The 19,902-nt window shown below is 52.8% G+C and overlaps 1 protein-coding gene across 1 annotated transcript in view; it reads left to right on the plus strand.

Annotated features, from left to right (window-relative positions):
- TSPAN11 (tetraspanin 11) overlaps positions 1-19,902 on the plus strand; it is a 70,963-nt gene that overhangs the window by 32,516 nt on the left and 18,545 nt on the right. The window contains exons 3-4 of the mRNA XM_010386219.2: positions 4,656-4,847; positions 19,494-19,568. Coding sequence (XP_010384521.1) covers positions 4,656-4,847; positions 19,494-19,568 — 267 coding nt within the window. The remainder of the gene's footprint in view (positions 1-4,655; positions 4,848-19,493; positions 19,569-19,902) is intronic.

Consider the following 19,902-nt stretch of genomic DNA (forward strand, 5'->3'; position numbering starts at 1 on the left):
ACTGAGTCCCACACTCACTGGGGCGGCTCCCAGGTGCCAGGCCGTGTGCTGGGCTGTGTTCTGAGGGGAGTGAGGGGCCCCCTGCCCCAAGTGCCGAGGGCTGCTGTGAAGTGAGCAGCACCGCAGGCTTGCAGAAGAGGGATGAACTCACCTGCCCAGGACAGTCAGAGCAGGTGCCACACTCAAAATCTCAAAATGCGCCTTAGAGGGTGTGTAGGAGTTCAATGGAAGAGGAAGGGCAGAGAGAACAATGTGTGAAAGGTGGCAGGAATAAGAGCCTCCCTGAGGCCCACAGAGGCTGCCTTGCTTATCCAAATCCACACCAGTGAACAGAGGGGCTTGGACTCAGACACCAAGCCACGTCCCAGAGTTCACCCTGTTTACCACTCTGCTAATAGTGCCTGAGTTATTAGGTAACCACACTGTTTTCAAGAAAAAGCAACTACTTAGTTCAAATTGATTAAAACCCAGGAAAAAAAAAATACAAAAATTAGCCAGGCGTGGTGGCGTGCCCCTGTAATCCTAGCTACTCAGGAGGCTGAGGCAGGAGAATCGCTTGAACCTGGGAGGCAGAAGTTGCAGTGAGCCGAGATCACGCCATTGCACTCCAGCCTGGGTGACCGAGGAAGACTTCGCCTCAAAAAAAAAAAAACAAAAACAAAACAAAAAAAAAAACCAGGTGTAGGGGAAAGAAAATACCAGAAGATGATGCCAAAAAGTCAGGTTAAAGCCAGACAGTAAGAGCCCCAAGGCCATGTGAAAGAGTTTTTGGGCTTGGTGCCCTGGGCGTGGGAGCTGGTGGGGACTTCTGAGCCGGGGGTGCCTTGGGGGATCAGCCTGTGGGTGGAGCAGGAGTCAGGAGCCGGCAGCTGGCTGTGGTGGGGAACCAAGTTGGGCAGTGTGGCGGGGAGATGGAGACAGGTTTGAGGGCAGAGGGGAATTGGCACATGGTTGTTGTTGAGAGGAGGAGGAACCTATAGTGACCCTGCGGTGTCTGGGGTTGGTGGGTGATGGCACCACGGATAAGACTGAGCAGGGAGGAGGAGCACAGATGATGATTGTGGTTCCCATGGGTGAGCTCCTGTCCAACCCCGAAGGCTTTTCAGTCCAGTGTGGGGCTTGGCATGTAGCAGGTAGCCAGTAAACACAAAGTCTGCTATCACCCTGTGCACTTCCCGTCACCCTGTGCATTTCCCGCGTCCTGAGCCATGGGCTCCTCCTCACTGAGGGTGGAGAACTCCCCTGCCCAGAGGATCCTTCCTTATTGGGATTCAAGTGGTCCTGGCTCCTGCCCCATCCCTTTCCTTCCCTCATTGTGGAAGCCCTATGGTAGCGAGACACAAAGAAAAACGCCTACAATTACTTTTATACCCTCTGCCTGCTTTCCTCCAGGTCTGCTGCCTTATTTCTCTCAGCCCTCAGGCATGTGCAGCCACTTAGGTTAATGCTTCACCCCATCATGTTTCTTTCCTATGAATGGAAAGTTCCTAAAATTACATAGCAGGGGTGGCCTGCTTCGCCCCTCCTGGCCGACTTGCATCCTCATTGCCTGGCTTCACCCTCTGCAGGGCTTGCCGGCTAGTCAGCCACAGGCTATGGCTTTGAAAAATGTAGTTATTGCCTAGGCATGGTAGCTCACGCCTGTATTCCCAACACTTTGGGAGGCCGAGGTGGGTGGATCACCTGAGGTCAGGAGTTCAAGACCAACATGACTGACTTGGTGAAACCCTGTTTCTACTAAAAATACAAAAATTAGCCAGGTGTGGTGGTGCATGACTATAATCCCAGCTACTCAAAAGGCTGAGGTGGGAGAATTGCTTGAACCTGGGAAGTGGAGGTTGCAGTGAGCCGAGATCACACCACTGCACTCCAGGCTGGGCGACAGAGCGATAAAAAAAAAAAAAAGAAAGAAAAGGAAAATGTAGTTATTACCCTCACGGAATACCACATCAGTTTCTGTAAAGAGCCAAATACTGTTGAATCAACTGTATGCCAGTGGTTGTTGAATAGTTCAGTGGTGTCAGATCTTTCCCCACCCCATCAGTCCCTCTTCCTGCCTCTTCTGCTGCTCTCTGCTGACTTAGGCAGTTTCCAGGTGGCTTGAGTGACAGCCGTGAGCCACTGGTTCAGTACCACCTTGCCGGAGGTTCTTTGGCAGAAGCTTGACCTCCGGTACTAAGAGGGACCTCAGATGTGGAAGGGACCTCAGAGATGTTCCCATCCAGTGCCCCCAGTTTACAGATGAAGAAACTGAGGCTTAGAAGGGGCTGCGTGTGGTTAGTCAGGCGCATAGTCAGAACTAGAACCCAGGCTGCTGACTTCTGTCCTCCCGTGACCCCCTCTGGTGACCCATCCAACAGTGAGCAGTGTTCATTTTCCTGTCCAGAGAAAAGCTTGTTTTCTAAAGAGATGACCACGTCCCAAGCATGTCTTCCAAAGGAATGAAACCTTCTCATTCCTTACAGCTAAGCCTAAGGACTGGGAGGGGGTGGAGGCCCTCAAAACATTAGATCCATGGGGAAAAGTAATCAAAGGGGTTCTTAGTAGTTATAGGTTGGGAACCACTGGTCTAATACATCCCTTATTTAGGAGATGAAGAAGCTGAGGTCCAGAGAGGTTAAAGGACTATGTTGAGGTCACACCGCTAGTTATGCAAAGTTGGGACCCTCACCCAAGCCTTCCAGGCATGCTGAAGGGAGCAAAAAGAATTCCATGCAGGATATTTGGCTGCAAACCCTCACTTTACACAATTTTGTTGACCCAAATTCAGGAAATCCCTCACTGGTCATGGAGGTTGTATGAGCCACAGATAACCTATACCCACAGAGAATTTTAAAACCTATTCTAGGATTTCACTGAAGCTAAGATATCAGTGGTAAGATGCACTATTGTTTTTTTGTACCACTAAGAAAAACTGCCAAGTATAATAATAAACTACCATCAGTCATAAGATACATCCCAATTTTAGAGATGTTAAAATGTGAAAGAAAAATGTGTACATCATGGAATTGAAGAAATCTGCATGATAGCCACTCCCATTCTGTTTGCTGTAGCCCAGATGGTGTCCTTCCGCCTGGCTCTTCCACCTGGTGGAGGTGTCAGTGGAGATAAAATGGCACTTTGAAGAAATAGTATCTGTTGAAAACGGAGAAGTAGAGGAGCAGGCCCAGGCCAGTCTGTGGGATCTGGCTACAGAGTCGTGGATTTGCTCTCTCAGGAGACGTGGGTTTGAATCTCAGTTCTGAAACTCTAATGGTGTCATCTTGGGCACATTCTTATTCTCTTCAAGCCTCAATTTCCTCATCTGCACCATGCAGAATATGTGCCCTGCCACCCTGCCGCATGCTCACAGAACTGTTGCAAAGCTCAGAAGAGAAAATGGTAAATATGTGTTTGTTAGATCCACAAATGTCTGTGAATGCCCAGAAGGAGAACTGGGAAATGACAGGGTAGGTTGTATGGAGTCTTCCTGGGGCAGATGGGGAGCTCCTCTCGGCAACAAGGCTCAGGGGGCATGGACACGGCCCAGGGCACTTCTCTAGCTTTGACCACACCCAGGACCCCTTGAGGAAGCATTCCTCACCCATTAGAGGAAAGAGACCCATCCTTAAATGGAGGCAGGGAGACTAGCCGGCAGAAGTCCACCTTCCCAGGAGCAGATGGCAGAGACAGTCAGAGGTCCCAGGGGTTGTGTCCCCAAATCCTGGGCAAACACCCTCGTACTCCCCACCTGGCACGCTGAAGAGGCTGTGCATGTGTGCATACACACACATTATGCCCTGCTGGGTCCAACAGTCACAGAAAGCATAACTTGGCTTCATTGCAAATAGAATCAGCCAAGCCAAGTCATCCCTGCTATATTTCCCAACTCCAGTTTCTAAGGAGGCATCTCCCTATCTGCAAGTCAGGAGGGTCCTATCCCTCCCCTCTTCTCAGGACCAAAGGAGAATCAGACAGTTAGCAAAAAAGTTTCTCCTCCTGCAGTCCCAGGCGGCTCCAGACTCTTCAGTCATGGAGGCAGCGTGACTGAGTGGGCAGGCCCTGGGCTCTGAGTTCTTATCCTGCCTCTGCCCCTACCCCTGCCCCCAACTAGAGGCAGGACCTCGGGCAATTTACCTTTCCTCCATGGGTCTCAGTTTCTTCCTATGTATAGTAGGGATAAAAAGCCCAGCTGTGCTTCCCAAATGGGCAAACATAAGGATTAAACAAGGGGCGGTGCTTGAACAAGCCCCACCAGGCAAGTGTGGACAGAGGGAAGGAGTGCTTTGAGGGGAGAGGAACCAAGGGTGGCAGGAGTTGGGGAGGTGAAAAGTTGGGGAGGCAGAGGGACTCAGATACATTGGTCATCCCTGAAACTGCAGTCCTCTCCCCCGGCCTCATATGCAATAGGCCACCACGGTAAAAAGCACCAAATTCACAGTCGGACCTGGATTCAGAACTTGGCTCTGCAGGTTGCTTATCTTGAACAAGTCTCCTAACCTCTCTCAGCCTTGATTTCCTCATCTATAAAATTGAGTAACCATACCATTCTCGCCTCCTTTGGAGGAATGAATGAGCCAGTGCAAAAGAAGTGCCTGGCGCCCTGTGGGCATTGAATAAATGGCAGCTGCTGAGGCCCCCACCACCCCCTGCTCTAACCCAGTGGTCTCCTGCAGGTCGGGGGAGCAGCCGTCCTGGCTGTGGGCATCTGGACCCTGGTGGAGAAGAGTGGCTACCTCAGCGTCCTGGCCTCCAGCACCTTTGCCACCTCCGCCTACATCCTCATCTTTGCAGGCGCACTTGTCATGGTGACCGGCTTCCTGGGCTTCGGTGCCATCCTCCGGGAGCAGAAGGGCTGCCTCTCCACGGTCAGTGCCCACCCCAGTGCTTGGCAGGGAGGGGGAGCCCTGCACCACCCAGTCAGGTTTCCAGCAAGCGAGAGGGGCCCCAGCCCTGGAGTGGGAGAGGCTGAGGCTGTGGGAGAGCCAGAGAGGTAGTGGCTGCTCCTGGGTCTGGTGTTTGCCACGGTCTCCAGGTTCTTAGGACCCAAGCAAGCAGGGCCGTCCTAGTAGCTGCAGTGGCAGCTCCTTCTCCACATCTCCATCTCTGTCTCCTTCTCCCACTTCCCATCTGCCTCCTCCTCCATTTCTTCTTCTCTTCTTCCTGCTCCTCTCCTTCTTCCCCTACTCTCTACCCTTCCCCCATCCTTATCCCTTTTCCTTCTCATTCTCTTTCTCCTCCTACTTCCCCTTCTCCCCTTCTTCTCCCTCCTCCCTCCTCTTCCTCCTCCTCTTCGCCTTCCTCCTTCTAGGTTTTATTATGGCAGTTTTCAAAGATATACAGAAATAGAGTGTTTTTCATGAAGCTCTGTCTTCCCTTCACCCAAAATTCAACAATTACCATCTCGTAGCTGATCTTGGTTCCATCCACTCTCTTACCTGCATCCTGCCCACTTCCTAACCCCAGGGTGGTTCTGAAACAGTCCCAGACAGCATGTCATCTGTTAGTGTTTCAGTGTGTACCTCTAAAACTTAAGGACCCTCTTCTAGAAAACGTGATAACATTACCATTATCACACTTTAAAACAATTAACAGTCATTCCTTAATATCATGAAATAACCAGGCAGCTTCACATCTTCCCAATTGAACCATAAGCTGTTGTGTTTACATTTGAGTTAGAATCTAAATTAGGCTCATGTGTTAAAACTGGTTGCTTATCTCCTAAGTCTCCTAAAGTGAAGGCCCCCAGAGTTTGGGTTTTGAGCTATTTTCCAGCAGGTGGGACATGTGTGCTGAGAGCCAGTCACGCCACCACCCACCCCCACATGGGGCCTACCATGAGGATTTCCAGCAGGGCGATGCAGGTCGGTCAGCTGAGGTCCCTGAGAGCCACGTAGCCCATCCCAGATCTGACCAACGTAGCTGGATGAAGGCACGTGACATGACTGACTAAAACCAGGCATGTAGGGTGTCTAGGGATATTCCCTCTGGGTGGCACTGACCAGCCATGAGGTTTACGGGGATCAGTGCAGTTGGGCCCAGAGAGAGAACCCCTCTCCTCTGCAGTGTCAGCAATCCTGTTTATATCCTGTCTGGCTCTGCACCCCTTAGCAAGCAAGGCCTTCAGCCTGGCCTCAGGCTTCAGGCTGGGCCTCTGGACCTCAGGCCTGGAGGTCTGCCCATGAGCAGGCTGCTGAGCCACGTGCTCTCACCTGCCTCCTTCCTTCTGTTAGGTCATCTAGTTTAGAGAGGACAGGACTCACCTCTGGACAGCTCAAGAAGGAATGCAGAAGCCCCCACCGAGCGCCTTCCTTCTGACCCAGAGCCATCTCTCCTGGTTCTGTAGAGCCACTAAAGGCCAGTGCTCCTCTGCAGCACTGGGAAACAGGCCCTGCATTCCTCCCTGAGCCCAATTAGAACAGAAATGGCCACTATTCACTAGAGCCACCTCCCTGTATCCTCACTACAGCAACCTACAAAGTCCCGGTAATCTGAACTCTGTGCCGAGCAAGTGCTGTGCTCAACACTCATGCGCATCAACTCACTCAGTCCTCGCCCTGCCCCGAAGAGCAGCAACTCTTACTCTGTGTATGGACAGGGAAGAAACTGAGAGCAGAGGCAGGTGAAGCGGTTTGCCAGAGTCACCTGGCAGTTGTGTTCTTTTAGGTGATGGTCAGTCAGGTGTGGCCACAAGAGGGGGCACAGGAGAGGCACAGGACAACAGAGTTTACCAGATTCATAGATCCTAGACCAAGCCTGTCCAACCCGTAGCCCACGGGCCGCCCGCAGCCCAGGACAGCTTTGAATGAGGCCCAATACAAATCCGTAAACTTTACCAAAACGTGAGACTTTTTTGTGATTTTATTTTTCTTAGCTCATCAGCTATCATTAGTGTGTTTTATGTGTGGACCAGGGAAGCCAAAAGATCAGACACCCTGTCCTAGACAGATTCACTGCACACTCCACCAGGAGTGGGATGGGGGGTCACATGGGTGGAGAACTAGGGCTCCCCAAGCAGGCAGGGAACAGAGAGTGAGTGAGACCCTTTCACTGGGGGTCAGGATGGCACCATCAGAAAAGGCAGGAGGGGATTCCATTGGTGCATTTGAATATCACTAGATCACAGTCAGGGGAGGGTAGCAAGGGGAACTTGTAGCAGGGCCAGCCGTATCACACTGGTGTACCTGCTCACCCCAGCAGGTGCGCACAGCCCGCATGTAGGGATGTGGAGGCAGAAGAAATGCAAAGTTTTAAAATGCATGATACACACTGCTGGTGAGCGGCATGTGGTCTGCCTCCAAGCCCACGCTGTCACCCACCTCACTCTTCTGCATCCAAAGAAGTCATATTCACTCCCATTTTCCAGATGATGAAACTGGGCTGAGATGTGGAGCAAGTAATGCCTGGAGCTGGACTGTGCATTACAATCTCTTGGAACCACCTCTAAGAGTCTGCTTCCCTGGGGAGGACAAGCCTGATGGGAGGCAGAGGGACCAGAGGCCAAGGGGGAGGATGTGTGCAGGGCACACCCTGCCCTCTATCTCTGGAGAGGTCTTCATGGAGCAGTGGCTTTCAGAGATCTGGTTGGTAACAAAGGAGGGCTCCTTGCAGCACCTAGCCCAGAACCCTAGGGCAAGATACGGGGGCATGGTGGGGGGACCCTAGAAGCCTCAGGCATCTCAGTGCCTCCTTGCTCCCATTATAGTCAGGAAAGAACAGCACACCTGGGTCAGAGCATATTCAGTTTAGAAGGGACCTTGAAGGTCAGAGTCCAGTGCTCCATCCAAAGGTTACAGGCTGAAAGACAGTGTCTGGGTGAGTATGTGGGTCACGCAGGCATTAGTGGGAGACACTCAGAATTATTGGAGTTTTTGGAGAATAGTGTAATCATAGGAGCTCTTCTCCTTGGCCATCTCAAAGGCCAGAAGGGAAGCCTAAGCTTTAGCACCTGACCACGCTGTGCTCTCCAAGCCACTGATCACAGCCTCCCATTCCACACTTCCTCTCACACCATCCATTCATGAGATCTGTCCAGACATCCAGGCTGATCCATGAAAAATGAATGTCTTCAGCCTCTGCATCTCAACCTGGCTGTCACTTAGTCTAGACGGCCTGCCCAGAGGGAACCAAGCCCTGTGCCTGGGCCATGCAGGAGAGATGTGGAGAGTCAGTGAAGGTCAGGGCCTTGTGCTTGCCTAAAGGCTTGCTGGGCACCTCTTGCCCTACCCTTCTGCACTTCAGGGAGTCAACAAAGTGAGCCTTATCCCTCTGGGGCTTGAGGCAGGGAGGGGCACAGCAGCTGTTGGACAGGCTGGTGCAAGATTCCCTGCTTCTTCTCAGCTCCACTTTACCCTCTTCTGTAGAGACTTGTCTGCATTCACTCCCATCCCACACAGTACTGGCGATCTCTCTGGTCCAAGTCACTAAACAGACACATCAGGGAGGCAACAGCTTGAAACTGAGGTCAGAAAAAAGTGTGCATGCACACACACACATGCATATGCACACACACATGCACTCAGCCACCAATGCAGGACTGTGGAGACAGGCATCTCTGCCAGGGCACTAGCAAACAGCAAACTCCATGGCCTAGAAAGCTTTCTTTGCTTTGTCTACTCCTCTGAAAGAACCAGTGACAGAACTGGCCCAAGGACAGAGCAAGAGGTAAAGCTGGGGATCCTGAGTAATTCACGTCCTGGCCCAACAGCCCCTGAAACATCGAGCACTTGATTGTTTAAACCAAGAAGCTGGCTGTACAACCTTTCTTGGGCTAACACAAGTAGGAATTTTAAAACCCAGGCTCCTGTTTAGAGTCAAGTGGTGTGGTTAAGGCAGTATAAAAGTGCTCCATGGCTCTCAGCAATTCCTTTCTGGTTTCATTTCATTTTGTCCCCTCCATGTCTAACTTCCATTTGAAATCTTGAATCAGCTGACAGGTGAAGGAAGCTCCAAAGGAGAAGGGCAGTGAGTCTATCACTAGACAAAGTGGTCCCTGAGGAGGAGAGGGAAAGATGAAAGACCAGGCATCTGAATGACGTGCATCTACCTTGGATTGGGAGGAGTGTGGGGGAAGTTCCCAAGGAATGACCCAGAGGGAGACCATCCAGCTTCCACATGGGCATGAAGTCTGTCCTGGCACAGCCCTTTCTCCTCGCTCACCTGCAGCCCCTCAAGGTCACTTTCCCAAGAAGGAAGTGACTGTCGGGGACAGAAATAGCACATCTCTGCTGGTGCTGAAATGATCAGCTTGGCACCGGAAATCTGCCGAGCAGAAACAGGAGTGGGGCTTAAATTATTCACCCCAGATCTTTTTTAGCAAAGACTGCATGAGAGAGATCATTCAGGCCGTCTGAGCCTAGGGCCAAAGACCAGGACAGAGGCCACCTAGATCAAAAGAGAGGGATATTTTTAGAGTTTTGAATGGAGGCTCTGAAAACTTCCATATTTTAAGCCAAATGAAGATCATGGTGGATGATTCAAATTAGACTGGGTCTTTATTGGGCGTTCTTTTCTGTTTGGGGGATGGATTAAAAAGTAAGAAGTTCTAAAAACCAATTTCTGTAAACAAGGGGATCCAGAATTGCCACACCTCCATCAAATAGGCCAAGACTTGATCAACCAGGGCACTACAGTCCGCAATCAAAGCTGAAAATAAATGGGCTCAGGTTCAAAAGCTGGTTTCCGTGTACCTTGCCCAGCTTGCTCTGGGACCTCGGGTAAGTCACTCAGCTTCTGCCTGCCTCCTTGTGTTGCCATTTTATACAGGATGATGTGTGAGGTTAATGAAGAAGTGTTTTCAGGTCTTAGGAAGTGAATCACCACATTATAAAAAGACAGTAAAAATGTGGCTCTAATGAACATCCGCATCACTATTGCCATCACCATGACCAAGCTCCCTTAAAAAGGAACCTAAATAAATAAGACTTATTCTGAGGGCCATGGCTCCCAGGGCCCTGCAGCCTGAGCTGGGCCACATCCTCTGAAGTAGCTGGTGCTGATGGGAAGTTCAGGGTGAGGAGAGCCTGGGTCCCCATGCCTGGGAACTGGACTGTGTCCTCCCTGGCTCGTTTCTTACCTACATGTGCTGTTATGTTGCTCCACCAACCACCCAGCTCCAGGGTGGGCCTTGCCTCATCTGTTTGGTGGCTCTTTAACCTGTGCGTCAGCTGACCCCACCATGCTCCAAAGGGACCATTCTATAGCCAGGGCTTGGGAACCCCGACCCCTCTCCAGCATGAGCCTTTCCTCATCCAGCGTAGCTTATGCAATGCAGGCAGGGGAATGGATCAGGTGGCCTCAGAACCCTGAAGGATCCTTGAGAAGCAGGATGCAAACATCCCCAAGAGCTGGCCGCTCAAGAGACCCATAGGATCTATGTTGACATCCACCCTTCTCGGGGTACAGCAGGTGTATCTGATCACCACAGTCCAGGAGCATTGTCTCGAAGGGGTGGTTCTACGACCAATTAACTTCCACCACCACCTCCCTCCAGTTTTTTGCAATGGATGCTCCATATTGCATGGATGGGACTGCCTAATTCATCAATAGCAACAAGCATTTCCAGCACATTCCTGGCAAGTCCTGCTCTGCTGGGCCCAAGGCAGGGTGAGAAGGGGAGGAAGGAAAAAGGGACCCTGACTTAGTTCTAGGCTTAGAGTCTAGTGAGGAGCACGAGGCGCCTGTATTAAAAGGCAAAGGACCATGCAGGCAGTTTAAATTTGTATTGGATTTGGTCAGAGGCTCTGACCTCTGGGCTTTCCCTAACTTCCAGGCTGCCCTGTTCCATGGAGCCTGGTGTCTCCTCGTTCTTGGGAGCCTTCCCTTTCCACCCATAGCCAGTCCTGTCCTAGAATTAATTACTACTGCTAGGGACCCATCACCAGCCCTGTCCTGGGGTCCCTGCCACTGCTCTTTGTCCTACCCTTGCTCCTTCCTTGCACAGGTGCCTTCAGGCTGTACTATCTCTCCCACAGCCTGCAAGAAGACAGCCAATGGGAAAGTCTGGGTCCTTCCAGGGGACTGGGAAGAAGTAGCAATTGGTCACTTTCCTCATGCCTGAATCCGCTGAACACCAGCATCCTCTGAGTTCCCTTCGCCGTGTCTGCCTATAGGGGGACTGGCCCTCATCGCCCCAGCCAGCTGGCCAGGCCCTAATGCCCAATCTGGGGGACCACTGTCACTCAGCCTGTTCAGACTGGGCTCTCAGTCATCCCAGCTTGAATCCTAGTAAACGCCTGTCTTTGGCCTGGAGTTCTGAAACTGTGTTCTCCTTCTATGACCCTCACCACCCCCTGGAACACACACAGTGTGATCTCCTTAGACCCCCAACATTTGGGCTGGAACATTGAAGGGCCTCAGCCACATTTTCTTGATGTGCCTCTGGAAGACTTGCTGCCTCCCCGAGACCCAGTTTTGTCCCTCCCTGCCTCTTCCAGCATGCCCTTACTCTGTCCACCGGTTTTCTGCACCCTAACTCTGGCCCCCTTTTCTGCTCCCAGAACCACATGTCAGTATCACACATTGGCCAGAGCACATTCTTGAGCCCTCACTGTAGAGCCGCTTCCAGGTGGAATGGCTGAATCCCAGCCTTTGGTGTGATTGCAGCTGGACGACCCAGGCGTTGAGCCCTGGGCTGGGGCCAGGAGGGGTAGAGGTTATCTCCATCTTTCTAACAGTGACCCTTGGTTATAGGAATGGCTGAAGGCTCCCAAATCTACATCCTCTCTTTTCTGCACAAATGGGCCTGGCAGCTGCACCTCTGAGCCGACTGCAGTTAATGGTTAATTGCCAGAAAATAATTCACCCTGAGGCCGTTGCCACTGAAAAAGCTGGCTTCACTTTTCTTGTTTGGCAGGTGGTTCTGAGCTCCCTGACCCTCCTTCCGGCTTCCTCTGTAATCCTCTCACACACACAGCAGCTGGGAGCCTCGGGCTGGGCTCTCCTCCCTGCAGCTTAACCTTGGCAGCGTCTTGGGTTTTCTTTGGCTGTTGCTGCACTGTTCTGAGAATAGGCTAGTACCTCCCTCTCATCCCAACCTGCCTGGACTGCCTTGACTGGATGTGGCGTGGCAGGAAGCTTCACAAACCCCAACTATCTCTAATTACGCAGAATGGCTGGAGACACAGATGAGGAATGCTTCAGTGAAGCTCCCTTCTTTGTGGTAGAATCAATCCAATGGAGAAATTTTGAAATTCCAGTTTTATAAAGTTCTTCAAACTTACCTCAAAGATGGCACCAGCTGATGCTGAGCTGCCCTGTCTCTTATGCACCAGTGAATCTGCCCCAAAATCTCTATCTGGGGCTCAGCTTGCCCCAGGCAATATAAGTCCAGCCCTCAATTTCTGGCAGGGCATGGTGGCTCATGCCTGTAATCCCAGCACTCTGGGAGGCCAAGCTGGGAGGATTGCTTGAGGCCAGGAGTTTGTGACCAGCCTGGGAAATATGGTGAGACACCATCTCTACAAATAAATAAATACATAAATTTAATTAGCCAGGCATGGTGGTATGCACCTGTAGTCCCAACTACTTAGGAGGCTGAGGTGGGAGGATCACTTGAACCCATGAGTTCGAGGCTGCAGTGAGCCATGATTGTACTACTGTACTCCAGCCAGGGTGGCAAAGCAAGACCCTATCTCAAAAAAATAAAATAAAAAGGACTCAATTTCTAATTACTCACCTTAATGTCACAGTGAAATATTTCTGCATATTTCCTGCAAGGCCTTGTATTAAAAAAACAAAACAAACAAACAAAAAGAAAACATTGGTTTGGTTCAGAGAGTGCTATGCTTCACTTTGGATCTATAGTTTTAGAAAATATCCAGTTTTGCTTCTAGTTTAAACTGTTACATTGAAGAATTAATTGGAAATAAAATCACTTTGCTATATGGGGAAAGATGAATGTTTGGATCCCGTTCTATGCTGAACACACTGCTCTCGTTTGGCATATTTTGAAATGGGATCGTTCTTATTGAGGGCTCTGGGGCAGATGCTACAGGGACTTTCTTTGGAATTCTCGTTACCTGTTTCCATTAGACCATAGGTGGTCACTTTTGGAAGGACCGGCAGCCCTGGATCTGCAGGGGCAGACCAGTCACAGAAACTAGAGTGGAGCTGGAGGTCAGTGGGGTAGGTTCAGGTCATACCAAGGGCACAGGGACCACGAAGGCAGAACCAGGTAAAGATCAGAGCCAGGAGGGCAAGCAGGGATCAGCGTGTACACAGTCCCAGGGAGCGAGACAAGCAGGGAGGCCCCAGAGTCAAGGAGGCTCAGAAACAAGGATGCTAACAGTGAGCCCATGGCTCAGAAACCTCTGGCTCAGGGAGGGCTTCGTGGAGGCTGTGCCTGAGCTGAGAGTGTTGGTGGCTGAGCAGCCAATAAATAGAACACAGATGGGGTCGGGGCAGGGAATTCTGGGCAGGAGGTACAGCGAGAGCAAAAGGCGCAGAGGCTGGAGGCTTCACTGTGTACGGCTCTGTGTGCACGCACAGGAGTGTTTCTCAGGTTTGTACAACAGTGACTAGCTTCTGAGGTGAAAGCGGGCTGGGTTGAATAAAGTGAAGGGTGGAGGGGGCAGAGACAGGCATTAGAATCCATGGCCATGAACCCAGGATGAGCCAAGGGGTTGAGGAGCAGGTGAAAGCTGCTCTTGTGCCATTCTTGGCAAAAGGGAAGGCCAGCTGCCCGGGGCAGGGCAGGGGACCTGGATTATCTCTTGCCTGCCCCACTGGTGCAGGGAGGGCTTCCCTGGGCTTCCCTCTATTCTATCCATCTTCACCTACTCATTCCTCACCTCTCCTGACACTCTGTCCCTTGTGGAGCACTGACACCCCTGTGTTCACCTGAACCATACCTGCCCTAAAGTGCTGAATCCACCCTAAGTGAGCCCAGGGAGCTCATCCGTCCATCGCTCCCCCATTTAGTGGGGACAGTACCATGCAGCAGGTCAGAGCACAGGTTCTGCAGCTGGAACTCCTGGGTTCCGTTCCTCACTCACCATGTACTTGCTAAGTGACCTCCAGCAAGCTACTTAGCGTCTCCAAGCTCCTGTCCTCATCTGTAAAGTGAGGCTGATGCTCGTGCCCACGTGGCAATGTGATGAGCAATGCTTAGTACTCATCTCCAAGGGTGGACAGGAGATGCCACGCAATGTGCATATAAGGGGGGCCTGGCACCTGGGAGAGCTTGTACATGTGGGCTGTTACTGTTACATGTGGTAACCATGTGCCAGGCTAGGCTTGGTGCTCCAGGGCTGTGCAGATGAGTAAGGCACTGCCTCTGCCAAGGAAGGGTTATTTTTTTTCTTTTGCTGGAAGGGATGCCTGTCTATTGCTCCCACTACAGAAAACCTGCCTGCCCTCTGCTCCTCTACTAAGTTTTGAGAAGCAAGGCCAGCCTACCCTGAGTTGGGGTATTGCCTCCTAAGCCATGGGCCAGTGCTTCTGGGGGCTCCCTGCAGAGAATTCTGGGCTTTGTTGGTGGAGCGGGGGCCCTCCCTGGCCCAGTGAGCTAGGAAAAGCAGGACACCATGAGGTCCAGTGAATTCTAACTACATGGAAATATGGGCTGAGAATTTCTTATTACTGACTTTTGTATAATAATTCAAAAAGCAATACCAAACCCTACTTAAAGAAGGCTAAAGGTGTTTCCAGAACCTTCTTGATGCTTCCTAGAGTCAACCCCTAACAAACCTTATGGCGTCACACCCCTCCCCAGCTCACTGAGGCAAATGGAGGAATCCATGGCTGCTTCAGAAAACAGATGATCCCCAAGGAAACATTGAGAGCGCTTGGGTTGTACCTGGCCTCATGGAATTCCCTCGTGGAATTCCATCCCCCGGGGTCCCATGGGGATGTGAGCTGAAGCAATATGGGCTTCCCTGATCCTTTTGTCAAGGACGAGCAGCCTCCTACCGCAGAGGCGCCCTCCCAGGCGGGTACAGTGCTGCACATGCTTCTGTCCATGTTCCGTTTTCAGCTCCTTGGGAGCTAGGTAGCATTCCTTGGATCTTATTTTTCTGGCTCCCACAGTGCATAGGGACACATAAGCGAATCAAGTCCCAGCATCAGCCTGAGAACCTGAAGGTAAATATGTGACCCAGGGTTTTGCCACCTCAGCACTGCTGGCATTTTGGGCCAGATAATTTTTCACTGCGGGGGACTGCCCTGCACCCAGTGGGATGCTTAGCGTCTGGGCCTCGATCCTCTAGATACTCCTTTTGCCAAATACCCACTGGGTGCAAAATTGTGCCAGGTTGAGAACCACTGGTGTAAATTTAACTAAGGTAACTGTGCTATGCTACTCTCAGATCAGAAAAAGATTAAGCTACTGCCCCCAGCATGGGGCTGGTATGCTCCAGCCAGTTTCTGCTGTCTCAGAGGTATACTTTATTAGAAGGTGCACTCCTGCATCTTAATCAGGGGATGTCTGCTAAGTGTGTGTCTAGACCTAGCACCATACCAGGCACTGTGGAGGAGCCAGAAGCAACCTCAGATGTGGTCCCTGTTTCTTCGAAGCTCACAGTCATTCTAGGGGACAGAGTGGTAACACCTGAAGCAAAAGCAGTGCTACAGAGCAATGGGTAAAGCTGTGTCACTCATCCAGTGATGACCTACACTGAGGAACCACATGGCAGGCAGGGGAGGGACACAGAGGTGAAGCCCAGTCCAGCTGAGGAGAGACAGGCAAAGCAGAGAGTGCAGGTGTCAGGAGACAGCAGATGACGCGCTGCAGGCATTCAGAGGGCGGGGAGTGGCAGTTGCTCCCGCCCAAGGATGGCCTGGTGGAGCCATGACTGAGCCGAGCCAGGTGTGGAAGGAGAGGTAGGCGCCAGCATTCGGCAGGGGGACAGGCAGGGCAAAGGCCCGAAGGCTGGACACTTGGCCTATGTGCAGCAACACCAGGAACACTTTTCAGCTTTGCACACAGAGCCAGTGTGTGCCACAGGGGCCCTGAGATGATCCCGCCGGACCCAGGGAGTTAGGAAAGGCTGGGTAAGGTGCAGGGTGGAGGGGCAGAGGTGACGGGTCTGTCAGAGCCCATGACCTCACCCGGCTGAAGCCCTAGCTGATGAGGGACCCTTTGCCTGCTCCTGGGCCTGGTGGACCACACACCTGGTGGGTCACACCTGCAGCCTCTTTGCTATGGAAGCTGCTGCCTGGAGCCAGTGCCTGTGCCCACCAGCACCTGGCCTCAGTCCCCTTGAAACCCCAGGCCAGGCCTTCACTCCCCTCCCAGGCATCTTTACACACTGGAGCTTGAGAAGGCTATCCCCACACACCACTGCCCCTGCCAAGCGCTCTCCCCTCCTCCTGGAGGAGGTCACTCCGGCAGGTCAGATAGCCTGTTTGATGCCTCTGAACCAGCCTGTGCAGGGGTAGGATGTACTAATTTAGCCAGCCACTAAACCAAGGGGTGAGGTTTGGTATCTCTACCTCCCCATCCTCCCTGTTCGCCACCTTGTCTTCAATAGGAACTGGGGCAGTGGCTTCTGAGAAGCGGCATGACACTGCCAGCTATCCAGGAGTATCCTGTGGGTGTGACTCACAGCCCACAGTGGCGATGGGCAGAAGGAAGGTGGAAAGATGCCAGCATGTGGCTCTCCTAGCTGCCAGCAGCCTGGGTGCTCCTGTCAGTTAGGGACCCTCCATCACCTCTTCCTCCCATGTCCCAGAGGTCTCTGGGAGCGACTGGCATCAGTGCCTTCAGGTCCTGTGCAGCGGGAGGGAGCCGGCCTCAGCACCATAGCTGGAGATGGTGGAGGGAAGTTTGGAGCAGGCAGGAAGGGCACGCATGTCAGAGGGGAGCCGCAGGACCCTGCAGCGTATGGCAGGGGAGAGCCCCTGAGTCAAGGAGGCTCAGAAACAAGAATGCCTCACCCTGGGTAGGGTGAAGGTGCATGTGTAGCCATGCTCTGTCTGATGGACTGGGCGGCTCCCTGGGGGACCACACTCTGGCATGGGCTGGCTACACCTGCCACTGGCTGACAAGGACCGCACCCCTCATGCTGTGGGACCTGGAGCTCTGGGAGGGCAGGAGGGAGGTCAGATCACTGGAAAGTACATTTCCCCTCTCATTGGGTCCTTGTTAGCCCTAAAGTTTGCGTCCTACACGAGGGGACCAAAGAAGGCTGAAATCCGGCCCATGCAACTCTTCCTGAGCCACGTTTTTCTAATTTGCACCAAAGTACTAGCAGCCATCCAGCTAGAGCCAGCATGTGGTGGAGCCTGAACCCAACCCAAGTTCACTGACTTTCCCCCAGCCTTCCTCAGTGTTTGGGCCCTACTTCTCAGAGGCTCCTCAAGCAGGAGGACCATCCACAGACCCTCTCTTCAGCCTCCTGCCGCAGCTTACCCTGTATCCCACTCAGTACGACATGTAGACCCAGGCCTGGGCCTGAGGCCCTCTTCATCCACACTCCTCCCCAGGGAGTGGAAAGTCCATAGGGTGGAGGGAATGTGTCCTTGTGGAATCTGCAACTCCCTCCCACCACTTTCTGACCTCCTCCTAGGGACCCAGGAGTGTGAATCCTCTGTCCAGACAACCTGCACGCAGCATCTGCAAGCATGTCCTGAGGCTGACTAGACCCCTGGCATGTGTGCCTCTAGCCTGCACCACACCCAGCCCTCTCAACACCCCCTGCCAAGGGGCAACTGACCCTGGGGGAGGGGCAGACAGAGCTGGAGGTTGTTCCTGGTGCAGCGAAGAGCCTGGGGTAGGAAAGGAAGGGGCAGGGACCTTGCATTTGTGCTCTTGGCCTCAGGCCCCACAAATGACGGGACTAGGCCTGACACTGTTATTCTGAAACTGGAAAGTCTCCCTGTGTCCCTGATACTGGGAGACTATAGGACACAGTAAAATTGCAATGAGGAGGTGGGTAACACACTTCATTTGAAAGGAAGCCCTGCTCTTGGACCACAGTTCTTTCCCTGTGAAAAGAAATGGCCCCTCTGCTATATTCCTTAATCCCTGCCCATGCCAGGCTCCCTGCTGAGTGGTATAGGAGATGGTTGGGCGAGTCCCATGGGCCCATGGATTAGTATTGCCTCTGAAATGCCCTGTCTGTCCTGGGCATCCCCCACCACCACCCACCACCATATACCTCCTGCTCACACTCCTTTCCCTGCTGGGTGAAGCCTAGAGTCTCAGTCTCACCCACAGGCTGGGCCTTCCCTAGAATCCAGCCATCCCAGTGACCATGGGCAGCTGCCCTGCTGTGGCCAGGTGGGTGGGGAGTGCCTGGGGGCAGCCTGGGTGGGAGGTGCTCTTGAGTCAGGCTGAGCTTCCCCACAGTGGGGCCGGTTTTGAGCAATAGTGTTCCCCCTCTCTGCCCCTCTCTCCCCCTCCCCCTCTCTCCCCCTCTCTCTCCCTCTCTCTCCCCCTCTCTCCCCCTCTCTCTCCCCCTCTCTCCCCCTCTCTCCCCCTCCCCCCCTACCCCCTTCCCCCTCTCTCCCCCTCTCTCCCCCTCTCTCCCCCTCTCTCCCCCTCTCTCCCTCTCTCTCCCTCTCTCTCCCTCTCTCTTCTCCTCTCTTCTCTTCCCTTGTCCCTGCCTGGGAGCTCCATGGCTGCCTGTAGCCAGCTTCATCCCCCTCTCCCTGCTTCTCCAGGGTTGGGAGAGAGGGAGGCCCAACATGCCTTCTAGGCCTGTTGGCTCCTGCAAGCAGAATTGGTCGAGCAGGGTCTCAGGAGCTCCCCCTGACTGTGCAAGCCAGGTGGGAGTGAGAAGGAAGCAGCACCCATGTCCTTCTACAGGTCACACTGAGTGCAGGGCCGGGACGCCAGCAGCAGCAGCAGGCCTGTGAGGTGGGAAGAGCAGTGGTGAGGGGAATGAGAACCCCTGCAGGGCCATGAAGAACAGGAAATGGGCATCAGGGCTGAAAGCGCAGGAATCGCCTTCCCCTGGATCTCTGATTTGGTTTTTCCTGAGCCTTGGTTGTCGCAGTCCACCCTGGTCCCTGCACTCCAGCTACAAGGGTACTGTCCACTCCCTGAACACAAATGCCCCATGGCTTTTCACTTGTTCTCCCCTCTTTCTGGAATGTGCTTCCCTCCTTCACTTAGCAAATGCCTATTCAGTCCTTAAAGATGTTACTTAGGTGTCACCACCTCCAGGAAGCCTTCTCTGACTGCCCACCCTACCAGGAGCCTCCCACCATTTCTAGAGCTTACCCCATAGTTACATTTATAACACAGCATTGCAGTCACTCATCTGTCTTCCCACCATCAGTAACTTTGAGAGCAATAGTTGTCTTACGCTACCTGGCATCTGGCATATAGCAGGTATTTAATACATATTGGATGGGTAGATGCATTACTGAATTGTCAGCAGACCAAGGAGGGAAGGAGTAAGTGGGGAACTTGGTACTGGCAGCCAGTGAGACTGGTATATCCAGGAGGAAGATAGTCTGGATGATAGGGGTCCCAGCAGGTATCTCTACCACCCCCACCACTGTGGGGAAATGTTTGTCATACCAGCATCCTGATCCCAGTGGTGACCGTCCTCTCTCCTTGCTCCTAGTATTTCTGCCTGTTGCTCGTCATCTTCCTGGTTGAGCTGGTGGCGGGAGTCCTGGCCCATGTGTACTACCAGAGGGTGAGTGACGTTTCCTCCTCCTGCATCCTCTGTCAGTGCCCTGAAGAAGCAATGTGGGTAGGGAGGTTTGCATTGTGATGAGGGAAGCTGAGGCGGGTGCAGGGGTGGTCCTATTTCCCAGGCCCTGGCAATCCCCCTACACATCTGCATCCCAGCTGCTGGTCCTGGCTCCAGCAATTCTGTGCTGCATGTGTGGATGCTGATGTCTTCCATGTGGGAGCTGGGGACGGGGGTTTCCCGTGGGACATTGGGTCATCCCTCTCCCCCTCCAAGGATGGTCTAGAGGATGAATCCATCTGTCAGAGACATCCAAGAAAAAAGGCCTGGGCCAGGG

The sequence above is a fragment of the Rhinopithecus roxellana genome, chromosome 10 (assembly GCF_007565055.1).
Source record: "Rhinopithecus roxellana isolate Shanxi Qingling chromosome 10, ASM756505v1, whole genome shotgun sequence".
NCBI lineage: Eukaryota > Metazoa > Chordata > Mammalia > Primates > Cercopithecidae > Rhinopithecus > Rhinopithecus roxellana.